Source organism: Rhodnius prolixus, unplaced genomic scaffold (genome assembly GCF_049639745.1).
Source record: "Rhodnius prolixus isolate KJV_2025 unplaced genomic scaffold, Rpr scaffold_6, whole genome shotgun sequence".
Taxonomy (NCBI): Eukaryota; Metazoa; Arthropoda; class Insecta; order Hemiptera; family Reduviidae; genus Rhodnius; species Rhodnius prolixus.
Window position 1 is genome coordinate 11,795,791 of NW_027411634.1, and position 26,918 is coordinate 11,822,708.

Below are 26,918 nucleotides of genomic sequence, written 5' to 3' on the forward strand. Positions count from 1 at the left end.
ATACATACAAACACACATGTTTTAATAAAAGCTTATATTTTAAGCATGATATAAACAATTAAGCTGGATCTTCAGTTTTTGTGGCCCTTGTGTATATAACTTGTGAATGATGTTTCACGACCTGTTTAATGTACCCTACAACAAAATATTAGCTAATATTACAAATACTATTATTATTTGTTTTAATATTACATTATAAACAAGTGTTTGACTAGTATCTTTTTAAAAATATTTACACCAGATTTAACTCCTAAATTAGAGAGTACTGCTCTCAGATGGTTTTGGAGATTTAAATTTGAAGATTAACAATTTAAATTTTAAACTTGAATAGAAGATACCTTTATTTAAAAGTTCATTTAACGCTTTCCTTGCTAAAGAACCTCGAACTTTCAGCCTCTCACTAACAATTGAAGGCGTGATCAACTTATAAGACGGTACTTCTTTTAAAAGCTTGTCGTAAGTTCCACTATCAAACAAAACTTGATTATCAAGTTTGTCACGAACTTTTCCCTTTGACCACTTCTGCAATCAATACAAAGTTGGTATTTTTAAGTAAAAAAAAGCACATAGGTTATTCACCAAACACATGGATACAAAATTTGTTTAAAATAACATAAATCATATAACATAACAGAACGCTCATTAATATAATCTTTACACATTTTTAACATTCATTGCACACTAATTATTATGTTAGTAATTAGTATAACGTACCTTCTTCTTGGCCTTTCCCCCAGATCCTCCTTCTTTTTTTTTAGGATTTTTTGCAGGTTGTTTAGATGAACCTCCTTTAGTATCTTTTTTAGGAGGCTGTAAGTAAAAAAATTATTTATTTTCTTTGATTAAAATAAAATTAACGAATAATTGACAAATGACTTACCATGGTTTACAAATATGAACACGAACACGATGTGACTACGCAAGCTCCATGCACAAAGAACCACTCGCTGTCAGTTTAAGGTTAGGAATTAATCATGGTTAGTCTTAGAAGCAATAGTTGAACACATGATCATTTTTGTTTCATTCTAAGGTCAGATTTGTGTAAAAATATGTACTGGATATTATTTAAATATTTTTGAGAAATAGTGTTACATTTATAATTAAATAACTTTATAGCAGTAAAAAAAAAAATTTAGTTTGCTAAAAAATTGTTTAGCAAAGATTATTATTATAATTTGTATAATGGAAAAAATAGTAAAATAAATTTTATTTTCTTGGATTTTCCATGCTTAACCAGCTTTGACTTTCATATATCAGCGATCAGCCAGGTTGGGTCCCACAACGGGAAGGTGGGAATTTTAAATTTAGTAAAAAAAAAACTGTAACATCAGTATCAGTAGCCAAAAGGGCAAACTCAAAAATCAGAAGTATCCGTTAGTTGCTATTTTAAAATAATAGAATAATGTTTTAGTTACTATGATTAACAACCTCACTTAAAGAATACATACATATATTAGAATAACAGTAAGAATAATAGTATTCAATGTCGTTATTGATATCGCGGTTTACAGCATTCTCATACATATATATGTAGTATCTATTAGTTTTCATTTTTTGAAAATATTGTCTCCTTGCGCTTATAAAATGTTCCGATTAAAGTACTTACGAAAAATTTGCCTAGAAAAATTTAAGGAAGTTTTATTTTTAGAACAATGTAGCCATACATATTTTAAATTTTGATTTGCCTCTTAATCATTTGAGGCGAGCCAACATCTGAGGACATTGGAGGCAGGATCCGAAGCCTTTTTCTTTTCGCTGGCCTTAACTGCTGACGTTAAACAACGCCTAACAGCGGGCAATGAGAGATAGTTGCTTAAAAAAGAGAAAACCTCAGTGCAGCAACGATAAACTTAAAAAATGGCGCCTTCTTTGATACCTCAAACAAATAACTGCTCTTTAGATTTACTCTAACTGAATAACCAGGTTCATATCCACTAGAGTTTATAACCTTACTAGCAGCAGAAAATATATAACCAAATTTCTCTGGTAAGTCGCCAAAACTCTAAAATTAAGTTCGTTTTCTTTTCTCATTAACCGTATTTACAAACATTAACTGTTTGAAGGTTACGATAAGTAAACTGTTAACTGTTAGTGTCGATACAATTATAGTTGCTTTACCTAATTGCAACACTTACGGTAACATTTAGTGTAGTCTGAAAATTGAAATTTAAAATAGTAAAAAAAATTAAGCAACTCAAACAAGTATGGAAGAAGACGATTATAGTAAGTTACCAATAATAGATAAATGTGTTCATAAATTGTGGAAAGCTCGTTTTAGTGGATACGAAAATGCAGCAGATTTGTTTAGGAAATTAGATGAAGAGTCTCCGGAATGGAATAAGTATGCCGGGCTTATAAAAAACTTTGTTACGGATAGCAACGCCCCTGCCCAGGAGAAAGGTCTAGAAGCTGCACTTGCCTTCGTTGAAAATTGTTCATCAGCAAGTAAAACTGTAGGTGATGTCATGAGAGGTTTAGTGCAAAAATGTGTTAGTGCTCCAAAGGCGAAAACCAAAGATCTTGCTATTCAACTTGCTCTGAAGTATATAGAATTAGAAAAACAAGATGTCGTTCTGGATGAGTTAATAAAAGGTACAGAAAATAAGAACCCCAAAATATCCGCTACGTGCATCCATATTATTAACATTGCTTTGCAGGAATTTGGTGCGAAAGTAATTAATGTGAACGTAGTACTAAAAAGATTGCCCGCACTTTTAGAAGATAGAGACAAGAGTGTTCGAGATGAAGCTAAAGCATGTGTTGTAGAACTATATCGTTGGTTGGGACCATCTGTACAATCTCATCTTACTTCTTTGAAGCCTACACAGATTGCAGATATTGAAGCAGAATTTGAAAAACAAAAACAAGTGGAGGCAAAGCCTAAGAGAACGCTTAAGTCTCAACAAATTAATACTAAACAAAATGAAAGTACATTACCACACATCTTAAATGCCGAAACTGATATGGTAAGTTGTGATATAAAAATAGATCCATATGAATTTCTGGACCCAGTAGATGTACTATCTGTTCTGCCACAAAATTTCTATTCTCAATTAGAAGAAAAAAAGTGGTCAGAAAGAAAAGAAGCACTAGAAGGATTAGCTATGCAGCTTTCCGCTGCACCAAAAATTGAGAATGCTGATTATTCTGAGCTACTTAGAGCTTTAAAAAAAGTAATACATAAAGATGCCAATATAGTTGTCATAGGTGTCGCAATAAAATGTATTGCAGGACTTGCGAATGGTCTCAAAAAGAACTTTAATAATTATTCATCCTTAATAATGCCTTGCCTGTTTGAGAGGTTCAAGGAAAAGAAACCGAATATTGTTACAGCACTACGTGATGCAGTAGATGCTGTGTATCTTTCAACAAGCCTCGAACAAGTTTTAGAAGATGTTATTAGTTATCTTAGGAACAAGAATCCTAATGTTAAAACTGAAGTAGCCTTCTTTTTAGCGAGATGCTTCAATAAATCAAGTCCTGTAGTGTTGAATAAAAAGTTATTAAAACCTTTAACAAGTGCGTTACTGATTTCGTTAAACGATCAAGATCAGACAGTAAGAGATAGTGCAGCCAATGCGTTGGGAGTAGCAATGATGGTAACAGGTGAGAAAGCTATCGGTCCATTTTTATCTGAGGTAGATAATTTAAAAATGACAAAGATTAAGGAATGCTATGAGACGGCTGCAATTGAAAAGAGTCAACAAAATACCATTGCGGTAGAAACTAAAACTTTTAAAAAGTCTAAAGCTGAAATAAAACAATCAGTACCTAAATCCTCTTTATCAAAATGCCACGAGTCTAATCCTACTTGTGATGTAAGGATGGATGATGCCGAAAAGCTTGCTGCTATTATTCCACAGGAAATCAGGTCGGGCCTAGTCGGTCATGATATGGATAAAATTTCAGCTTATAAAAAATTAAAAGATTTTGTTGAAATACTTGAGAAATCCAAGTGTGCAGGGGTACTTACGTTTTTATATAGAGATGATATAAAACAAATCTCTGGCGCAGAAGTTAAGTTCGCTAGAATTGATGTAATTAACAGAATAGTTAACATTATAGATATTCCAAAGAACGTGTTGGAGGAAACAGTTTTGGAAATTGGTGGTTGCCTACACCACAAAGAGACTGCAGATGTAGCTTCTGAGACCCTTAGTAAAATCACTAAAAAATTCTCTCTTAATTGCATAACTAAGCTTTTACTTTCTAGAAATTTAGAAGATCATCCCATTCTTTGGGCAGAAACTCTCAGATGGATATCCAGTAATGTCTTAAAGGAAAGAGATTCCGTAGATTCTGAGCTGCTAATAGAATATGGTAAAAAAGCCTTAAATCAGTCAGATGCTTTGGTAAGAAATGCGGCCCTTGCCCTAATTGGTACTCTACATATGCAAGCAGGAAAAGTAGATCTGAAAAATGATGAATTTCCTCCCCGATATGAATCTGGAGTATTAAGTAGAAAAACCACCAGTAAAAATGATAGAAGAAACTTACCCACTGCAAATCCAGTTACGGGTAAATGCACTAAAGAAGATCAGGTTAAATACTTTGAAATTCAAATTACAGAACAACTTATTTCGGATTTAATGGATAAAAATTGGAAGACAAGGTCTGAAGCAGTAGTTAAATTACATTCTGAGGTAAAAAAAGCAGGGCATATCGCCCCAGAACTTGGAGAAGTCCCTCCCATACTTGCAGCTCGACTTTCTGATAGCAATAGTAAGATAGCTGTTGCTACAGTTGCACTAATTGAATCTTTGGCTGAAGGAATGGGCCCAAATTGCAAACAACATACTAGTACTTTTTTACCTCCACTAATTAAACTTGTAGGTGACTCAAAAGTGTGGGTTAGAACTGCTGCTCTATCTTGTTTAAAGAAATGGTATGATATTGGAGGATATAAAGAATTTTTTGAAGGTGATATAATTGCAGAAGCTCTGAAATGCGGATCACCCTCGCTGAGGACTGAATTATGGAACTTTTTGTCTTCTAGATTGCCGAACATTCCTCCAAGAACTTTGTCTAAGGAAGAACTAATATCTTGCCTACCTACTTTGTTTGCAAATATCGAAGATAGAAATGCTGAAGTAAGGAAGAGTGCGAGTGATGCCGTGCTAGGTTTTATGATTCACCTTGGTTACAATACCCTGGACAGTGCTTATGAGGCCGTAAAAGGCAATGGAAATAGCAATGTAAAATTATTACTTGAAAAAACAAGAGGAAACTTACCTGCAAATCTAACCACTTCCAAAAATAAGCCAGATACTGCTAAATCAACTACTTCTCGAACGACAAAAGACCGCCAGAGTTCATCAAAAAATGCGAAATTGAGTAAGTCCAAGGAAAATACAAGATCAACCAATGCTCGTGATAAGACGGAAACAGAAAGTGATGCAATGTCTCTATTACCAATTAATAATTTAAAAAATCAACGGGTAATTGATGAACAAAAACTGAAAACTCTTAAATGGAACTTCACTTCACCACGAACAGAATACATTGATTTATTAAAGGAACTTATGATATCCGCAAATATCAATAAAAATCTTATTTTTAATATGTTTCATAATGATTTTAGATATCATTTAAAAGCAATAGATTCACTAAGCGATAGTCTTTCGTCTAATGATCTAATACCTCTAACTTGTAATCTTGATTTGATTCTTCGTTGGTTGAGTCTAAGATTTTTTGATACAAATCCTAGTGTACTTTTGAAAAGTCTTGAGTATCTAAACGCAGCATTTAGTCTACTTGCGACCAATGGTTATCAATTGTTGGATTATGAAGCTAACTCATTCATTCCTTATCTTATTTTGAAGTTTGGTGATTCTAAGGATTCAGTGAGAAATAGTGTGCGTGCTCTGTTCAAGCAAATTAGTAACCTGTTTCCCGTTACAAAACAGTTTGTATTTATTATGGGAGGTATTAAATCTAAAAACTCTCGCCAACGATCCGAATGTTTGGATCATCTGGGATGGATCATCGAGAACTATGGTATGTCAGTGTGCCAGCCTAATGTTCCTTTTGCAATACGAGAAATTTCTAGACATATAGCAGATAGAGATACTAATGTCAGAAATGCAGCTATAAATTGCATAGTAGCAGCGTACTTTCTTGAAGGCGAAAAGATAATCAAAATGGTCGGGGATATTGCTGGAAAAGATAAGTGTTTATTGGAAGAGAGAATTAAGAGAGTAAGTAGAAACCGTCCTTATTTAAGTGCGAAACCCATAAATCAAATCAATGAGACGGCTCCAGAAATTAATGTTCAGGAGCAAACCCAACCTTTGGAGAACCCAGAAGAGAAAGCTGAAATGAGTTACGAAGACTTAAGATTAAGTGGCGAAACAGTTTTAATTAGCAATAGTGAAGATGGGAACAATTTAAACAGTGAACAGTCTGTTACTTTACAAAGTGGAAAGATTAAGGCTACAGGCCCACTCGGCCTTGACCAACAGTTTTTAGATGAGATTGAAAGAGACTCATTATCTGTAACTCAACCTCAGATCGTGGAAGTTGATATAGAATTTCTTAAAGAACCTGTTGTAAAACCGACTATTGCTTTAAACCAGGCTACAAATGTGAAACCAACTTTACTACAATTAACTCAAAAGAGTTCCCTCCAAAGAGTGATTATTCAAATTTCAGATAGTGACATTCAAAAAGCTTATGAAGCCATTCGCCACATTGACATGGTTTTGAACACAGATAAGAGAATACAACTAGAAGGATATGTAGATCTTACAGTTGTTCAGATAGTTCATCAACTTACTTATCTGGAACATAATTGTCTCCCCGAAGATATGACACATTATACAGCCATATTTTCATTCTTAATGAGGTTATTGAATTATCCTGATCTTTATTTGGAAATTACAGAAAATTCAGTGTACAAACTTCTACATCAACTAATTCTTTTCATGGCTAAACGTCGGCTTCAAGGATATGACCGACAAGAGATGACGGTTCGTACCAGTAACAATCTTATTTTGCGATTTATTGATCAATTGAACAAGACAAATATTTTATGCGCTCTTATTAACTTATTATATGATTCATTCAGCGATTCGTCTGTTCCTTCTTTGTACAAAGATTTGGTGCTAAAATGTCTGTGGAAATTGAATAGAGCTCAACCAGACTGGGATTTGAAACTTGATTACAAAAGAGTGCTAATGCATATAAATATCTTTTTCAAGGAGTATCCTTCTTCTTGGTGGAAGATGCAAGAAAGCGAAATTCCTTTGCGCACCATTAGAACAATTTTATTCACTATGGTAAAAATAAGAGGTGTTCAGGTTCAAAAAATAGCAAAAAATCTTCCAGAAATTAGCCAGAATGGTGAGTTATATTTGTATATAAAGAAATTAATTCGGCAAAGCAATAATACCATCACTAGTGAAGTGCAATCATCTTCTAAAGAATCAACCTCTGAGGCAAAAGTTGAATTGAATTCCTCACAAAAATTGTCAACAGACATACAAGAAGAAGTTGATCAAATATTTAAAAAAATGGGAAAAGGTGATGCAAATGAAATTCCTGATGGAGTAAGAAAACTGTACGCTTTAAAAAATGCTCATCCAGAAATTAACATCAATAAATTTCTTGCTACTGTTTCACCATCCTTGAAGGAAAGAATCGAAATGGACCTTGCAAATATTGTTCAACCAAATCAGTATGTATCTAAACTTCCTAAGAAAAAAAGCTCATCTGAATGTATAACTCATCAACATCCTTCTCCTAGAGAAATTGATAGTGGAAACAAAATATCTAATGAAGATAGGCCTCGTGAATCCAGTGAATATTTTAAGGAAGAAGCCCGCAGGTTGTGGACAAGATTACAGTATCTTAAAGAACAAGCAGGACTACCTGTAGATAATTCTCTTGAAGAACTCTGTGATAAATAAGAACATGAAGTAGACTCAGCTTTTTGTAAGAATTGTTTAAGATTGATTTAGAACTTTTTCATAAATATTTGGAAAAGTCTAATGTTTAAAGAAAATCTTCCAAAAACTTATTTAGATTTTTTTTTTTAAATTCTTATGTTAATAAAATATATTTTGTATTTTTGATTATTGAATTTTTCTTTCTTTAAAAGAGAAATACTTTTTTAGATAAATTACTATAAAAATAGTATTTATTACAATGTGATCTCAATACCTTGGAATATTACAAAATATTTATTTTAACTCTAAGACTATCTTAATGAGAGTACGATTCTTTTTGACATCAGCAAGTATCTAGATTATATTTGGGTAGTGAGAAAATCTATGTGCTTCCTTTTGTTTGAAACATATTTGGATATTATATCTCTTTTATAATTAAAGTCAGGAGAGATCTGCGTTGTACATATATTATTATTTTTATTAAAAATAGAATTTAGCAAATAAAAATGTTATTAAAGTAGTTAACGTACTTAATTCTCAAACGTTACCAAATAAAATATAAAATCCTGAAATTAATACTTTTTTCTTTCCTATTTTTTTAAATGTGTAATTGAACGCGAAGATTAATTTATAAGAGAGTCATTTCTGTTCAGATAAGTTGTTTAAGATTCACAGAAACTATTTTTTGTATTTTTTTTTTAAATAGTACCAAGTTGTAGGTAAAGTCAGAGAATGTTCCTGAATGTAACCGTACAATGTTTGTTGTAACATATTTTTGTTTAATATTAATAAATATTTATTAGAAAAAACAATTTATTTTTTCTTGTAATCTTGGCATTTCTAACTTTTGTATTTATCTCATTCGTTACCATGGATGGTTACCCTTAATTAGTTTAGGTTGTTAGTTAGGATTAGGAAGTTTTGTTACAAATACTCATCCCAACAGAAGGAGGAATCCTGGGAACAGTTTTCTTGAAAGTGAGTTCAGGAAATGAACGACTCAGCCTAGTAATTTCCTACCATGGCTCTATTTTAGAATGTAATTAAAGAATTTTTACTTTATTTTTTGTATCCACTTGCCCGCCTAAACTCAGCGAACTCACTTTTGAATGAAATTATATCAAATAATTTTCTTAGTATTCGATAGATTAAATTTAAACTAAACAGTTACATGAGTGAAAATGAAATATCAACTAAACATTTGATAACTTAAAAATCGTTATGAAACATTGGCATATTTTTCTATTACTGTTAGTCCTACCAATTGGGAGTCTCCTGTTTTACCAGTTGTAAAATTTTGAATTCCCGAATTTTTCGATTTGCCTTAAAACAATCCTTTACTTGGTCTTGAAAAGAATGGCATTCAAATACGCTGAAGAATGTATCAATAAGTTTTTATAAGGTGTGATCACCTTGTACCTCGTGATGGCTGAGTAGAACCGATTGCTTCTTATCTGGAATAATGAGTGATGTAGAATGGACTATTGGATCATAGAAGTAAATGCCTAGGGTCTAAACATTAGAATTTATTCTGAATCCTAGCGAAAAGTTAAGGAGACCGACAATCATTGTAAACATGTCAAGTGGTTGATCATTTAATTGAACACGCTCCAAAAATTATGGGTCTAATATTAATGATTCAAGATAACAAATTATTAGAAGTTCCGTTGGCATCAAATCTGAAGGTAATAAAGTTAGAGATTTTGGCAGATCTAAGAAAACCTTTAAATTATACTGATATATACACTGTAATAAAGCAAAAATATACAATGGCGGAGATCAAATGAAGGGTAAATGCTAATCAACTGGTACTTCTCTTTATATTTTTACGCATGTGTTGTGGAACGACGAAACATCTGCTACTGATCCAAGATAATACTAATGAATTAGATAATAAATTAAACTAACAAAAACTAAATAAAAAAATTTATTTTTCACGATATTAGAGACTACATGTTCCTACTAAAAATTTGAATAAAATACGTGATGTAATTGATGGGCGTACTCTAATTTACAAGAAAAAAATATTATATTCTACTTAAATGAGTATATTGTAATGATTAAACAAAAAAAAATGACTAGGTAACATAATAACTATTAATGGACAGAAAACACATATTGCAGCCTGTTCATAAAAATACATTTTATTACTACAGAATGATCAATAAGTGTTTATTGTTAACTCTTCTTACCTTTCAGAAGAATCTGTTAATACTTTAAGTTACTTTTTTTTTCCATTTTAACTAAACACATGAAATAATAATGTTTTATAACAAACTATCAATATAATTATTTAACTATATTTTTCTCTTATAAAAATTAAATAAAATAAAAAAATTACTTTTAAAAAGGCACATTGCGGTATTTAATGGGTTTTTTACATTAGAAAAAGTAGAAAACCCTTAATTTCCGTTGTGTTATAAAAATCCAGATTTCATTAATTTATGAATTATAAATCAAGGTTTCCATCCTTAAAGAAACTGAATTAATTGGTAGATTTATCAGATTAAAAACCAATTAAAAGCAACAACAATACTTTAGCACAGAACCTAAGATAAAAGCAGTACACTTAGCTTTTATGTTTAATAAGATCCAATCGAAATCACATTGATTGGATTCAACTTTATACTTTAACTTTACCTTATTATCATTAAATGACATTTACTTTTTAAGGAAGTAAAATGACAAAAAAATAAAATAACAACAGTTTTACAAAGGAATAACTTGTCTCATATTAAATTTGCACTTAGTATCATACAAAATTTACTTTAGCGTTAGAAAAAAAAAATCTAATAAATCAATATAAAGCTCAGTAAAAAATAATAAAAATGGTATTAGAAGAGATGAGATCAAATAATTAAAGAGAAGTTTCAGTAATAGTACCAATATTTTGAGCTAGTTCCAACGAAGAAGTATCACTGGCTGAATCAATCATGGAACGTTTGACATTAGTAGGACCAACATCTTTAGGATGTTGTCTCTTGATTTTCCGGGTTGGTGGGAAGTCTGAGCCAGAACTCTGGAGTGAAGGGGGACTCCCGCCGTCTAGGAAGTACATGAGGGACTGGGAAAGGGGGCCGTCGGTATCTGAGCCTGTAGTTGATGGGTCGTAATCTCCAGTCCTGCTGGAAAAACTCAGATCTACTGGGCTTGCTGTCAACACACTCCTGCTGAATAGGTAATCTCGGAATGGGGATGTCAAGCTCTCCTCTTCTCCACTCTCCTTCAAAAAATAAATAAATAAATAATTAATTAATAAATAAAAGAAAAATAAATCAAATATGTTGAATATAGGAGCAATTTTCTTATTCATGTATAAATAAAATTACACTTAATTCAAAGTAACAAGATTAAGTTATAGATACATACAAGATATCATATCCTTCAGTAACACTGAAATTCAGCAGTATTGATGATTTGATAGCACTCTGATCAATACTCTTGTGTTGAAATGCATAACTGTCATAATTATTCCATGAATAAGTGGAGAGTTCAATTTAGAATACACCCATGGAAAAGTGAGTGCATCAGAGTTGTGTACCTTGAAGAGGGACTGAATGCAATCCTCCACCAGCCACTTATGACCTGGATTGCTTGAAAGTCGGAGTAAATGACAACTTTCCTAGGAGATTTCGTTTTCAGATTTTCTTAGCCCAGTTAATACCGACAACATCCGCTTGGGAGACTGTAGCATACTTAACCTAGGCAAGTATTCCAAAGACCCCGGTATAATCTCGGGAATGGTCTTCGGGTTTATTTAGATTATAGTTCAGAGAGACGTAACCATAAAGTTATGAAGTGGAACTCTACGTTTCTTTCTCAAGAAACCCAGATTAAAAGAGAATTCACAAGAAGCTCCCTCAGTGGCATAAATTTGATCCAGATAAAAATGCTAGTGGTTTATGACTAGGCAGAGTTATCGTTGCTTCCTTGGATAGTGTTCGCGAAGTAATCTCATCATACATCAATTGATAACAGCCAAATGTCGCCTACTTATAAGTACTTGCAGTTGCAGGAGCCTAAGAGAATCTCCCCTACTTTATCCTGATGAGTAACTTCTATAGTTGCTGGAACATAGTACTCAAAAAAACCAAGTGATGGAGAAGTCCGTAAGCTACCGAGGGTACCCTCTGCATAGCTTGGTGCGCAACCACTGACCAAACAGATCTACATCGTGGATTTACTAGAGAATCATGAAACCTAGTTTCTTGTCATTAAAAATGAAGTTACAATTTTAAAACTAAGTCAGCCAAACGTAATTTTCGGGCAACCTCGGCTAATAAATGCATAAAAATAAGAACCTTCTGCTTTGATTCTCCGCTGTTTCCCCAAGACATGTCTTTCGTGGTCCACGTTGAACTCCCTAAGTGGCAAAGATTTGATCCAGACAAAGCTACTACTGGCTTCCGACTCCGCGGAGTTATCATGGCTTCCTGCAGACAAAAAAATTCGAAATTTTAATTCGTGATATTCAACATAAATATACTAGAAACAATTTTAACAAATTTTAAGACTCGCTGACGTATTTTTTATAATAAAACTAAATCACAATTACAAGAACCATAATCATAAGCATGTTTTTTTGCCTGAACATTGGTGTGATCTTTACACTAGAAGCTTTAGAAATTTATATTTTATTTTAACAAGTAATCAATTAATTCTACGAAAATCAATTCTCCTTCTAATATCAAAAAACAAAGAAACAAAAAAACTTTAAAACATGCAATTAAATTAAATGCATTAATTTAAAACTATTATTTCTAATCCCAAATATTTTCGGTAATAATTATTTCTACACATTTCCCCTACACAATATCAGCGAACACTAAGTTTACATAATGTAATAACACCAATTAATTTCCACGAATACTGCTGGACATTCATTCACTTTTATTTCATAATTTAGCATGTTCCGCCTGAAATTACTTTAGCAGCATAAGATGTACTTCACGATGTTGATAATTATTAAAAAAAATCATTAGTGAACTTTCATCATTGCCAGTTTTACTGGCAAATTGTTTTATTCATATTTACGGTACATATTAAGGAATAAAAAGTTAAGTAGAAAAGTTTAAAACGTCTTTCACTTCGGATAAAAAGTTTATTTCTCTTTGATAACTCATGCAAAAGACATCTAAAAAATATTGCAACCTATGTGAATGTTGTCTTTTGACAAATATTGCGAGTTTTGATAGTCCTAACTTTCCAGATGAATAAAAAGACAGTTATGTTTTGCAAATTTAATTCAGAATTTTCTTTTCCTTAATTAGTTATTGGTATTTGTCTTAATGCAATTCAACTCTTTTAGCTATTTATACACTTAATAATTAATTAATGATAAGATAATGGTTGAAAACTGGAATTATTACTAAAACAGGAAAGTAAATTCTACAGCTTGTGAGATCACTAAGCTTTATTAAGTTCAACTCAATAATAACTAACGAAAAAAGTAATATTTTTCGAAAGTAATTACAAGAAAATACGGATAGCACGATAAATTAAGCTACACAATTGTATGCCAGTGGTTTCTAACTTTCTGAACCATTGATTCCCTTCTTACTCATAATAAATTGTCGCGCCTACTTTTATTTTTTCAACAATTTAATGTTATAAATACTATTCTAATATTACAATAATTTAATGAATTCAACAACTGTTTAATGACATTTCACTAAAACGAATAAACAAAAAAGGAAGTTCAGGAAAAACCGAAGAAGCCACTTTCGAGAAAATGTGATGACGTGAAAACAAATAGTAAAGTAGTACTACCAGTTGAACGGAATTTTAGCAACTCATTTAGCCCTTCCTTAATAAAATGAAGACTTTAAGATTGTAGGTTCAATTAAAGAAGCACTTTAGAATAAAACCTACCAACTCTCTATAACCTTAATCAAATGGGGAAATATTGAACAAAAAATTAAAAAACTTTTCAACAATATTTCAAGTAAGTTTAAATCCTTTCAATAAAATCTTAAATCACTTTAGTTGGAGGGATTTTGATCTTAAAATTTCGGATTCCCGAATTTTTTTTTTTCTTTGTAAAACCACAAAACAAAAACAAATCTCTTTTTCGGTCTAAGTAGACTTCAACGCGGATATTTTCGTTGAAAAATCAAATTCCAAAATATTGATTACAATATTTTCCTTAACTAGAAAGATAAAGTAAAAATAATCTTTACTTACTCTAGTGAAATAGTTTAATAATGTAAGACGTGAACTTTTCAAAATTCCTTGCTGTTTCCCTTAACCCAGAACTTCCCTTGTGAGGCCTTATGTGGCTCCTATGCAATACTTTTGTGTGCTTAAAGAAGATATTTCTGATTAAAGCCCCGCATTCTTCTGGGAAAGGGGCCCACAGTTTGAAACCACTGGTGTAAGCAGTAAGATTTAAATAATAATAATAAAACACGAAAGCTGCATCAGTTTGCCTTTACCCAATCAAATTAAGTGTATTTAAAACAAATGTTCCACTAAACATTTATTACATCTAAGCAATCAAAATAGTTAAATAATCAAATAATACTCACGCCTTGTGCAGTAATCAAAGCTATGCCAAAGTGTATTTTATAAATACTATTGCAGTAATGACCAAAACAGTTATGTCCCAACACAATGAAAGAAGAAGGCAGAAGGAATACTGTACAGTTGATAGATGAAAGAAGAACGAAACTTACCTGCATAGCTTTTGGCATCCTTTGTGCTGATCTAGTAATTGGGGACATATCATCATGTTGTGGAAGGGACGGTGTTGTAGGCTGTTGACAAGCGGGAGTACTCGTTTGATGATGACATTTTGCATTACCAGGAGTTATATTACCTGGAGATGATGCTGAAGACGATTCACCATTATTATCAAAAGCTTTTTGTACTAATTCTTCTCCAACATCTTCTAACTCGTTTTCTTCTTTGATTGCATTTATTTCTAATAATTCTTCGTCAGAACTTGTAGAATCTCTTCGTTCTTCTAAACCTCTCTTTCTAAGGTTGTCAGTCTTTATCTTCAGCTTGAATGGTGTCAGTAACTTCTGGTCAGCAGTCTAACATGCAAGGGTTAGTTATTATTAATTGCATGCTCAGTTCTATACAATGTGTTATATAAATTTTAAAGGAATTCGAAATTCCACAGCTATAAAAACCCACTCATGGTAAAATTTGTAAACTAACATGACATTGTATAAATATTTTACCGCTGTAAAATGCTGCAATAGGTACTACCTACAAATGCTAATTTGAGCATTTTAGAAAATCACGAATGCATCAGATGGATACATTATTTTAAGAATACATTGTAATCAATTGAATATTTTTTATGCAAACTACAGGCCTCTATGTGAATTCGAAGGTCAGCGTATTTTTAACAATTTGGTTGATATCAAATTTGCAGTAATAACGATTTGCAGTCGTGTTATAACCTGACGTTAGAAAACCCAAGTTCGGAGCGGATAGAATAGGGCTAACGAAGCTCATGGTAATGTACTAATTGCAGCCACAAACAAGTACTCGAACGCTCGTGCAGAATTGGCATTTACACTATTAGCCGCCATCTTCATTATTGAAAGGAGAGATAGAATAGCGTAACAAGAACAGCGGGCGACAAGTAGGATTCGCGACTTTCTTGCTAAGCAGAGTGTAAAATTTACTGGATCAATCCTATATTGGGAAAACAATTGTTCGTCAAACAGTATTTTATAAAAAAGAAATCTGAAAAAAATTAATGGGGGCTTTTGGATCCACGAAAGAGTAATTTCTAATATCCTAATTCGAAACCCATCAATTCCCACATTTACTGCCCACAACTATACACAATGTTTAATGTTATCTAGTTTTTGCAAAAACGTTCCACCAAGATAACTCTCATAACGCAAGGAATGAGGGGTAGAAAGATAGATTAAAACTGTTAAATTAACAACGGCCATAATGAACATTTATACAAAAAATAATAATAAAAAATATTTTTAATTTATATTGAAAAAGGCCGTGATTTATATGACCAATTCAATTATTTATCAAAATAGTTACTTCATTTATGGATAATTTATTAGATAAACGAAATATAGTAATTATTTTTAATATGTTAATAAAAGTACGTTATTTTTAATAAAGGTTAGTTTAGAATTCAAGACAGAATTTCAAAAATAATCAATTCAATGTTTGATAAATATGGACCTTAGAATTGGTCACTATTAAAACTCTATGCAGACAATTTAAATACTAAACAAACAACTTACCTTTAAAACACAATCATTACAATTAATTCCACTTTTTAACTGAGCAATTTCATGAAGACTTTTTACTTTAACATTTTTACAAAAGATGTGTTTCTGAAAAAAGAAAATATACATCAGAATATAAAAATGTGACTTTTTCAAGGATATCAATTTTTAGATGAAAAGATGTGAACTAACATCTCTCCTTTACATTGAAATTTTTTTCACAAAATATGAAAATAGAAAAGAGAAGAAATAAGCCAAACAGCCCAGTCATTTCCAACAAAACAAATAGTTACTCTATTTAAAACTCTATTTAATAGTAACTCTACTATAAAACTTCAAATAAAAACTCTTGAGACATGGCAAATCTTGATCAACTAGCTCTGTTTATCCTAAAATAAACTTTACCAAGGAGAATATAACTCCCCAGTACACCCCTGTGTTCTGCGGGGCGAGTAAGAGTAATGTTGAACTACAAAAAACTACAATAACTTCAGAGCGAGCCAGAACTCAAAAAAAAATACAACCCTCAATATCTTTTCAATTTATAGATCTGTACGCAAATAAACTATAACTTATAACTGAGGAAAACGAAGTGTATAAGAGAACAAAATTTCATACGAATATGTAGTTATAGAGGAAGACATAGAGCGGCCGTAATTTTACAGGATTTCATGACCCAAAAAATTTTCAACCCTTTATATATTCTCAATTTATAGATCTATACACAAAAAAACTATAGCTTATAACTGAGGAAAACAAAGTGTATAAGAGAACAAAATTTCATACGAATATGTAGTTTACATAAGAAGATATAGAGCGGCCGTAATTTTACAGGATTTCATGACCCAAAAAATTTTCAACCCTTTATATCTTCTCAATTTATAGATCTGTACACAAATAAACTATAGCTTATAACTGAGGAAAACAAAGTGTATAAGAGAACAAAATTTCATACGAATATGTAGTTTACATAAGAAGATATAGAGCAGCCGTAATTTTACAGGATTTCATGACCCAAAAAATTTTCAACCCTTTATATCTTCTCAATTTATAGATCTGAACACAAATAAACTATAGCTTATAACTGAGGAAAACAAAGTGTATAAGAGAACCAAATTTCATACGAATATGTAGTTTACATAAGAAGATATAGAGCGGCCGTAATTTTACAGGATTTCATGACCCAAAAAAGTTTCAACACTTTATATCTTCTCAATTTATAGATCTGTACACAAATAAACTATAGCTTATAACTGAGGAAAACAAAGTGTATAAGAGAACCAAATTTCATACGAATATGTAGTTTACATAAGAAGATATAGAGCGGCCGTAATTTTACAGGATTTCATGACCCAAAAAATTGTCAACCCCTTATATCTTCTCAATTTATAGATCTGAACACAAATAAACTATAGCTTATAACTGAGGAAAACAAAGTATATAAGAGAACCAAATTTCATAGGAATATGTAGTTTACATAAGAAGATATAGAGCAGCCGTAATTTTACAGGATTTCATGACCCAAAAAAGTTTCAACCCTTTATATCTTCTCAATTTATAGATCTGTACACAATTAAACTATAGCTTATAACTGAGGAAAACAAAGTGTATAAGAGAACCAAATTTCATACGAATATGTAGTTTACATAAGAAGATATAGAGCGGCCGTAATTTTACAGGATTTCATGACCCAAAAAATTTTCAACCCTTTATATCTTCTCAATTTATAGATCTGTACGCAAATAAACTATAACTTATAACTGAGGAAAACGAAGTGTATAAGAGAACAAAATTTCATACGAATATGTAGTTATAGAGGAAGACATAGAGCGGCCGTAATTTTACAGGATTTCATGACCCAAAATATTTTCAACCCTTTATATCTTCTCAATTTATAGATCTGTACACAAATAAACTATAGCTTATAACTGAGGAAAACAAAGTGTATAAGAGAACAAAATTTCATACGAATATCTAGTTTACATAAGAAGATATAGAGCGGCCATAATTTTACAGGATTTCATGACCCAAAATATTTTCAACCCTTTATATCTTCTCAATTTATAGATCTATACAGAAATAAACTATAGCTTATAACTGAGGAAAACAAAGTGTATAAGAGAACAAAATTTCATACGAATATGTAGTTTACATAAGAAGATATAGAGCAGCCGTAATTTTACAGGATTTCATGACCCAAAAAATTTTCAACCCTTTATATCTTCTCAATTTATAGATCTGAACACAAATAAACTATAGCTTATAACTGATGAAAACAAAGTGTATAAGAGAACCAAATTTCATTCGAATATGTAGTTTACATAAGAAGATATAGAGCGGCCGTAATTTTACAGGATTTCATGACCCAAAAAAGTTTCAACCCTTTATATCTTCTCAATTTATAGATCTGTACACAATTAAACTATAGCTTATAACTGAGGAAAACAAAGTGTATAAGAGAACCAAATTTCATACGAATATGTAGTTTACATAAGAAGATATAGAGCGGCCGTAATTTTACAGGATTTCATGACCCAAAAAATTTTCAACCCTTTATTTCTTCTCAATTTATAGATCTATACACAAATAAACTATAGCTTATAACTGAGGAAAACAAAGTGTATAAGAGAACCAAATTTCATACGAATATGTAGTTTACATAAGAAGATATAGAGCGGCCGTAATTTTACAGGATTTCATGACCCAAAAAATTTTCAACCCTTTATTTCTTCTCAATTTATAGATCTATACACAAATAAACTATAGCTTATAACTGAGGAAAACAAAGTGTATAAGAGAACAAAATTTCATACGAATATGTAGTTTACATAAAAAGATATAGAGCGGCCGTAATTTTACAGGATTTCATGACCCAAAAAAGTTTCAACCCTTTATTTCTTCTCAATTTATAGATCTATACACAAATAAACTATAGCTTATAACTGAGGAAAACAAAGTGTATAAGAGAACAAAATTTCATACGAATATGTAGTTTACATAAAAAGATATAGACCGGCCGTAATTTTACAGGATTTCATGACCCAAAATATTTTCAACCCTTTATTTCTTCTCAATTTATAGATCTATACACAAATAAACTATAGCTTATAACTGAGGAAAACAAAGTGTATAAGAAACCAAAATTTCATACGAATATGTAGTTTACATAAGAAGATATAGAGCGGCCGTAATTTTACAGGATTTCATGACCCAAAAAATTTTCAACACTTTATATCTTCTCAATTTATAGATCTGTACGCAAATAAACTATAACTTATAACTGAGGAAAACGAAGTGTATAAGAGAACAAAATTTCATACGAATATGTAGTTATAGAGGAAGACATAGAGCGGCCGTAATTTTACAGGATTTCATGACCCAAAATATTTTCAACCCTTTATATCTTCTCAATTTATAGATCTGTACACAAATAAACTATAGCTTATAACTGAGGAAAACAAAGTGTATAAGAGAACAAAATTTCATACGAATATCTAGTTTACATAAGAAGATATAGAGCGGCCATAATTTTACAGGATTTCATGACCCAAAATATTTTCAACCCTTTATATCTTCTCAATTTATAGATCTATACAGAAATAAACTATAGCTTATAACTGAGGAAAACAAAGTGTATAAGAGAACAAAATTTCATACGAATATGTAGTTTACATAAGAAGATATAGAGCAGCCGTAATTTTACAGGATTTCATGACCCAAAAAATTTTCAACCCTTTATATCTTCTCAATTTATAGATCTGAACACAAATAAACTATAGCTTATAACTGATGAAAACAAAGTGTATAAGAGAACCAAATTTCATTCGAATATGTAGTTTACATAAGAAGATATAGAGCGGCCGTAATTTTACAGGATTTCATGACCCAAAAAAGTTTCAACCCTTTATATCTTCTCAATTTATAGATCTGTACACAATTAAACTATAGCTTATAACTGAGGAAAACAAAGTGTATAAGAGAACCAAATTTCATACGAATATGTAGTTTACATAAGAAGATATAGAGCGGCCGTAATTTTACAGGATTTCATGACCCAAAAAATTTTCAACCCTTTATTTCTTCTCAATTTATAGATCTATACACAAATAAACTATAGCTTATAACTGAGGAAAACAAAGTGTATAAGAGAACAAAATTTCATACGAATATGTAGTTTACATAAAAAGATATAGAGCGGCCGTAATTTTACAGGATTTCATGACCCAAAAAAGTTTCAACCCTTTATTTCTTCTCAATTTATAGATCTATACACAAATAAACTATAGCTTATAACTGAGGAAAACAAAGTGTATAAGAGAACAAAATTTCATACGAATATGTAGTTTACATAAAAAGATATAGACCGGCCGTAATTTTACAGGATTTCATGACCCAAAATATTTTCAACCCTTTATTTCTTCTCAATTTATAGATCTATACACAAATAAACTATAGCTTATAACTGAGGAAAACAAAGTGTATAAGAAACCAAAATTTCATACGAATATGTAATTTACATAAGAAGATATAGAGCGGCCGTAATTTTACAGGATTTCATGACCCAAAAAATTTTCAACTCTTAATATCTTCTCAATTTATAGATCTGTACACAAATAAACTATAACTTATAACTGAGGAAAACAAAGTGTATAAGAGAACAAAATTTCATACGAATATGTAGTTTACATAAGAAGACATAGAGCGGCCGTAATTTTACAGGATTTCATGACCCAAAATATTTTCAACCCTTTATATCTTCTCAATTTATAGATCTGTACACAAATAAACTATAGCTTATAACTGAGGAAAACAAAATGTATAAGAGGACAAAATTTCATACGAATATGTAGTTTACATAAGAAGATATAGAGCGGCCGTAATTTTACAGGATTTCATGACCCAAAAAATTTTCAACTCTTAATATCTTCTCAATTTATAGATCTGTACACAAATAAACTATAACTTATAACTGAGGAAAACAAAGTGTATAAGAGAACAAAATTTCATACGAATATGTAGTTTACATAAGAAGACATAGAGCGGCCGTAATTTTACAGGATTTCATGACCCAAAATATTTTCCACCCTTTATATCTTCTCAATTTATAGATCTGTACACAAATAAACTATAGCTTATAACTGAGGAAAACAAAGTGTATAAGAGGACAAAATTTCATACGAATATGTAGTTTACATAAGAAGATATACAGCGGCCGTAATTTTACAGGATTTCATGACCCAAAAAATTTTCAACCCTTTATATCTTCTCAATTTATAGATCTGTACGCAAATAAACTATAACTTATAACTGAGGAAAACAAAGTGTATAAGAGAACAAAATTTCATACGAATATGTAGTTTACATAAGAAGATATAGAGCGGCCGTAATTTTGCAGGATTTCATGACCCAAAAAATTTTCAACCCTTTATATCTTCTCAATTTATAGATCTGAACACAAATAAACTATAGCTTTTAACTGAGGAAAACAAAGTGTATAAGAGAACAAAACTTCATACGAATATGTAGTTTACATAAGAAGATATAGAGCGGCCGTAATTTTACAGGATTTCATGACCCAAAAAATTTTCAACTCTTAATATCTTCTTAATTTATAGATCTGTAGACAAATAAACCATAACTTATAACTGAGGAAAACAAAGTGTATAAGAGAACAAAATTTCATACGAATATGTAGTTTACATAAGAAGATATAGAGCGGCCGTAATTTTGCAGGATTTCATGACCCAAAAAATTTTCAACCCTTTATATCTTCTCAATTTATAGATCTGAACACAAATAAACTATAGCTTTTAACTGAGGAAAACAAAGTGTATAAGAGAACAAAACTTCATACGAATATGTAGTTTACATAAGAAGATATAGAGCGGCCGTAATTTTACAGGATTTCATGACCCAAAAAATTTTCAACTCCTAATATCTTCTTAATTTATAGATCTGTACACAAATAAACCATAACTTATAACTGAGGAAAACAAAGTGTATGAGAGAACAAAATTTCATAAGAATATGTAGTTTACATAAGAAGATATAGAGCGGCCGTAATTTTACAGGATTTCATGACCCAAAAAATTTTCAACCCTTTATATCTTCTCAATTTATAGATCTGTACACAAATAAACTATAACTTATAACTGAGGAAAACAAAGTGTATAAGAGAACCAAATTTCATACGAATATGTACTTTACATAAGAAGATATAGAGCAGCCGTAATTTTACAGGATTTCATGACCCAAAAAATTTTCAACCCTTTATTTCTTCTCAATTTATAGATCTATACACAAATAAACTATAGCTTATAACTGAGGAAAACAAAGTGTATAAGAGAACAAAATTTCATACGAATATGTAGTTTACATAAGAATATATAGAGCGGCCGTAATTTTACAGGATTTCATGACCCAAAAAATTTTCAACCTTTTATATCTTCTCAATTTATAGATCTACACACAAATAAACTATAGCTTATAACTGAGGAAAACAAAGTGTATAAGAGAACAAAATTTCATACGAATATGTAGTTTACATAAGAAGATATTGAGCAGCCGTAATTTTACAGGATTTCATGACCCAAAAAATTTTCAACCCTTTATATCTTCTCAATTTATAGATCTGTTCACAAATAAACTATAACTTATAACTGAGGAATACAAAGTGTATAAGAGAAACAAATTTCATACGAATATGTAGTTTACATAAGAAGATATAGAGCAGCCGTAATTTTACAGGATTTCATGACCCAAAATTTTTCAACCCTTTATTTCTTCTCAATTTATAGATCTGTACACAAATAAACTATAGCTTATAACTGAGGAAAACAAAGTTTATAAGAGAACAAAATTTCATACGAATATGTAGTTTACATAAGAAGATATAGAGCGGCCGTAATTTTACAGGGTTTAATGACCCAAACTATTTTCAACCCTTTATATGTTCTCAATTTATAGATCTGTACACAAATAAACTATAACTTATAACTGAGGAAAACAAAGTGTATAAGAGAACAAAATTTCATACGAATATGTAGTTTACATAAGAAGATATAGAGCGGCCGTAATTTTACAGGATTTAATGACCCAAAAAATTTTCAACCCTTTATATCTTCTCAATTTATAGATCTGTACGCAAAAAAACTATAACTTATAACTGAGGAAAACAAAGTGTACAAGAGAACAAAATTTCATACGAATATGTAGTTTACATAAGAAGATATAGAGCGGCCGTAATTTTGCAGGATTTCATGACCCAAACAATTTTCAACCCTTTATATCTTCTCAATTTATAGATCTGAACACAAATAAACTATAGCTTATAACTGAGGAAAACAAAGTGTATAAGAGAACAAAACTTCATACGAATATGTAGTTTACATAAGAAGATATAGAGCGGCCGTAATTTTACAGGATTTCATGACCCAAAAAATTTTCAACCCTTTATATCTTCTCAATTTATAGATCTGTACACAAATAAACTATAACTTATAACTGAGGAAAACAAAGTGTATAAGAGTACAAAATTTTATACGTATATGTTGTTTACAGAGGGAGATATAGAGTGGTAGCAATTTTACAGGTAACCATGACCCAAAAAATTTTCAACCCTTTATATCTTCACAATTTATGGATCGGTACACATGAATTAGAGCCCATAAGTGGGTTAAGTACAGTGTGCAAGAAAACGAAATTTCATACAAATCTGTTGTTTACGGATGGAGACATAGGGGTCGCAATTTTCATAAAGAAAGAGTTATGAACCTAAAAAAGTTTGATCTTTTAATATCCTCACAGTTTATGGATTTGTTCACAAAAAACCTATTGCTTATAACTGACTGAAGTGTAGTGTATGATGAAACTGAATTTTAAAATGTATGAATTATAATTAACGGTATTATTAACCGAATGAAATTAGTAGGACGAATTTTTCTGTAACTCTGTGATTAATCACAAAAATAATTTGGATTTGAGATAAAATGAAGTGCCTTTTTTTTTACTAACTGTGATGATGAGATATTTTTTTTTTTATTCTAACACGAAATTATTTATGGATGAGAGTCTAGCATGACGGTGTGTAAGATGTAATAAATTCTAAATAATATTTATGAAAAGTTAATGCATCAAATTACTTAAATTATAAATTACTTTAATGATATTAATGAAGTATGGATGAAATGGTACATGCTGATTTGTATACCTTTTGTCGCTTAATCAACTCTTACACTAAACTTGTTAAGGAGTAACGAAAAGCGTTTTAGCTAAATGAATATAACATTAATATAATTTTGTATAGTTTTTAAAGAAAAAAATAACTCCCATTAGTTGTCAATAATTAATAAAACAGAAACTATGATCAACTTCTAGGCAAAGTAATTTTCCAATAAACATATCCTGAATGTAATTAACACAAGAGTGTTAATGATTTCGCTAGCTTTTGATGTTATGTTGATGTTATATATGATAATATTCTGCAGTAATTATGAACTATATAACAAAATAAACATTTAAGAGAAGCAAACAATATTAGGTGTCAATTTTAACAGGTTTTTTTTTTTAAAAAAAACTATATTTAAATACGCTTGGGAAACACTATTTTGAAGCGATATAATTTGATTGATAGATTCTCGTAAAGCTTATGTTGTGGTAAAGAAGACATTGCTCAACTTTAGTATCGGCGATTATTATTAAAAAATAAGTACCTTAATTGAATCACCAATGCTTTTCGTTCTTGGAGTGCCTTGTCCATTTTCTTTATTAAACTGTTTAATAAGTCTTTTCTTTTTATGAGATTCTGGTAAGCTTTGAATATGCGCATACAGTTGCGCTAAAGCAGTTTCAGTAGGATTGGTTACATTTTCTTGTGCTGTACGTTCTCTATCAACAAAACTGAATACTGTATTGGCAGCTGTACTTTCACTAATACTGCGTTCCAACTAAAATGCAAATTAAGATACAAATTTCACATATGAACTTTTACATACAAGTGAAAATAGTTCTATGAATTAAAAAACTGTGTAAAAATACTGTTACTTTAAAAAAATTATTTTTTATGGTTTTTTATTTAATAATCTAAATATAGACTTCTGTCATCGACTGTTAACGTTGGAAAGTCATATTTTAGCTATTTTTAGTTCAATCACTAATATCACTCCATGAATGTTGGTGATAATATGCAAAAGTTTGTTGTGGCTTCGCTAAACCCAAGGAACTGCACACATCAACAACCTCTCTACTGGTGCATTTGTGACATTTTGGGTGAATTCAATACCCAGATTTTAAAATACTTACGAAATGATTAGGTGTAAGCCTTCTTCTATCCCAGTAGGCTTTAATATCAGTAGATAATTCTTTGGGGACTTCAAAAACGCTCACACCTTCAGTAATCATAAATGCAACTATACATGATAAATTTTGTGCAGTACTATGAAATACTTCAGGACTCAACTGAAAAAAGAATTCGCTTATTAAAAAAAGTAAAACAAAAAAAAAAGTCCAAACTTTGAATCTTACCTTCCTCGGACATATGAGATGTGGTGTGAAAAGGGTGGCAAGATTTTGAGCAGACATCCTATTGGTTGCTACATGACTAGTGGTAAGGTGAAGTAACCGAAGGAGTGTCTTGAGTAATCTTCTGTTTTCATACGGCAGTAAAAGAAGTAAAAGTTGCAACGAGCGAAGTATTCTTCCTTTAGAACCTTTTTCGCCTTGACATAATTCTACAAAAATAGTTGTTTTTTATTTTAAATAAAAAAATAATTAATTACAAGAATAAATAAATAAAAAATAATTATAACTTATTACCCGCAATCTGACAATAAGCAGGATAATATGCTTCCGTCAATACCGGTTCTGGTAATTCAGCCAGAAAACTCTTGAGAACTGATGCCACATCATGCACCGAATACTGACCTTCCTCTAAATTCAACATTCTTCCTTGTGTTAGTAACAGCTTCAGCTCCTGTTGCCTCGTCATTTTACCACTTCGTCGAAAAATACCTTCTTGAGTTAGATCTAATAAGAAAAAAAAATCAATAAATCTAGATTCAAATTAAGATTTCCTCCGCCTCTGACTTCAAATACAATACTTACTTTCTTCCTTAGTCAAAAAATTGATCAAAATATATATTTGACTAATTACTTCTTTAGTCAATGGTATTCCGTCCACTGTGTCTTTCGCCGGTCCTCGAATCTTTTTAGAAAAAGGGACGAAACCCCATTTCAGTTGCCTACCTCTCCCCTTTTCTGGTGGTCCATCAGTTCTAAAAAATGAGAAGAAAATGCTTCATACATTTAAAAACTAATTGAAAAATCGGATATATAACTCTTAAAACTCACTCTTCTGTGTGAAGATCTAAAACAAAAGATAAATGCATTCGAACCAGGGTTTGAAATTGTTCAGGGTCTTCATGTCTTAATTTTTTTGCTAACTTCTTAGACTCACTTGCACTTAAACTATTATCACATGACATATTTATACTGAATTTATGTTACTAATGCAGAAGAGGCATCTTCACGAAATTAAGTTAATTAGTTTCTGAAAAAGCATTAACTGTAAGCTCAAGAGTACTTACACTCCCACCAATTTGAATCATTTTTAAAACTTTGCTAGGAATTAATAAAAGAAAACTAAGGCAATGAAAATCCACACATGTTGCTTACGACGGTAACACCAACGGAACGGCTTGAGTCTTCAATCCCCTGTTTGGAGTTTGCTGTTTATATTTTTTTGAATACTCTAACGTATATGAGCTCATATGACAATTACCATAGCATACCTTTTATATGAAAAATATAATTTGCTGAAATT

At 31.0% G+C, this 26,918-nt stretch overlaps 3 protein-coding genes across 5 annotated transcripts; 1 reads left to right on the forward strand and 2 right to left on the reverse strand.

The window, feature by feature from the left end:
* Positions 1-19: 19 nt before the first annotated feature.
* Positions 20-1,039, reverse strand: RpS25 (ribosomal protein S25). The gene is made up of 4 exons (XM_074141319.1): positions 881-1,039; positions 715-810; positions 339-522; positions 20-135 (listed from the first exon to the last, which is right to left on the reverse strand). The coding sequence occupies exons 1-4, from the start codon at positions 881-883 to the stop codon at positions 59-61; spliced, it is 360 nt and encodes a 119-aa protein (XP_073997420.1). The 5' UTR covers positions 884-1,039; the 3' UTR covers positions 20-58.
* A 1,165-nt stretch (positions 1,040-2,204) lies between these two features.
* On the forward strand, positions 2,205-7,907 carry LOC141460357 (protein mini spindles-like). Its single transcript, XM_074140277.1, has 2 exons — positions 2,205-2,966; positions 3,300-7,907. The coding sequence occupies exons 1-2, from the start codon at positions 2,205-2,207 to the stop codon at positions 7,905-7,907; spliced, it is 5,370 nt and encodes a 1,789-aa protein (XP_073996378.1).
* A 1,891-nt stretch (positions 7,908-9,798) lies between these two features.
* Positions 9,799-26,907, reverse strand: RhoGAP54D (Rho GTPase activating protein at 54D). 3 transcript variants are annotated; one of them, XM_074141298.1, is made up of 10 exons: positions 26,447-26,907; positions 26,201-26,370; positions 25,913-26,122; positions 25,622-25,827; positions 25,400-25,555; positions 24,811-25,044; positions 16,115-16,207; positions 14,704-14,923; positions 12,188-12,319; positions 9,799-11,109 (listed from the first exon to the last, which is right to left on the reverse strand). In XM_074141298.1, exons 1-10 carry the CDS (start codon positions 26,578-26,580, stop codon positions 10,853-10,855), a joined length of 1,812 nt encoding a protein of 603 aa, XP_073997399.1. In that variant the 5' UTR covers positions 26,581-26,907; the 3' UTR covers positions 9,799-10,852. The 3 variants fall into 3 exon arrangements, with proteins under 3 accessions (XP_073997399.1, XP_073997398.1, XP_073997400.1); XM_074141297.1 differs by having other exon boundaries at positions 14,561-14,923; XM_074141299.1 differs by lacking the exon at positions 14,704-14,923.
* Positions 26,908-26,918: the final 11 nt, after the last annotated feature.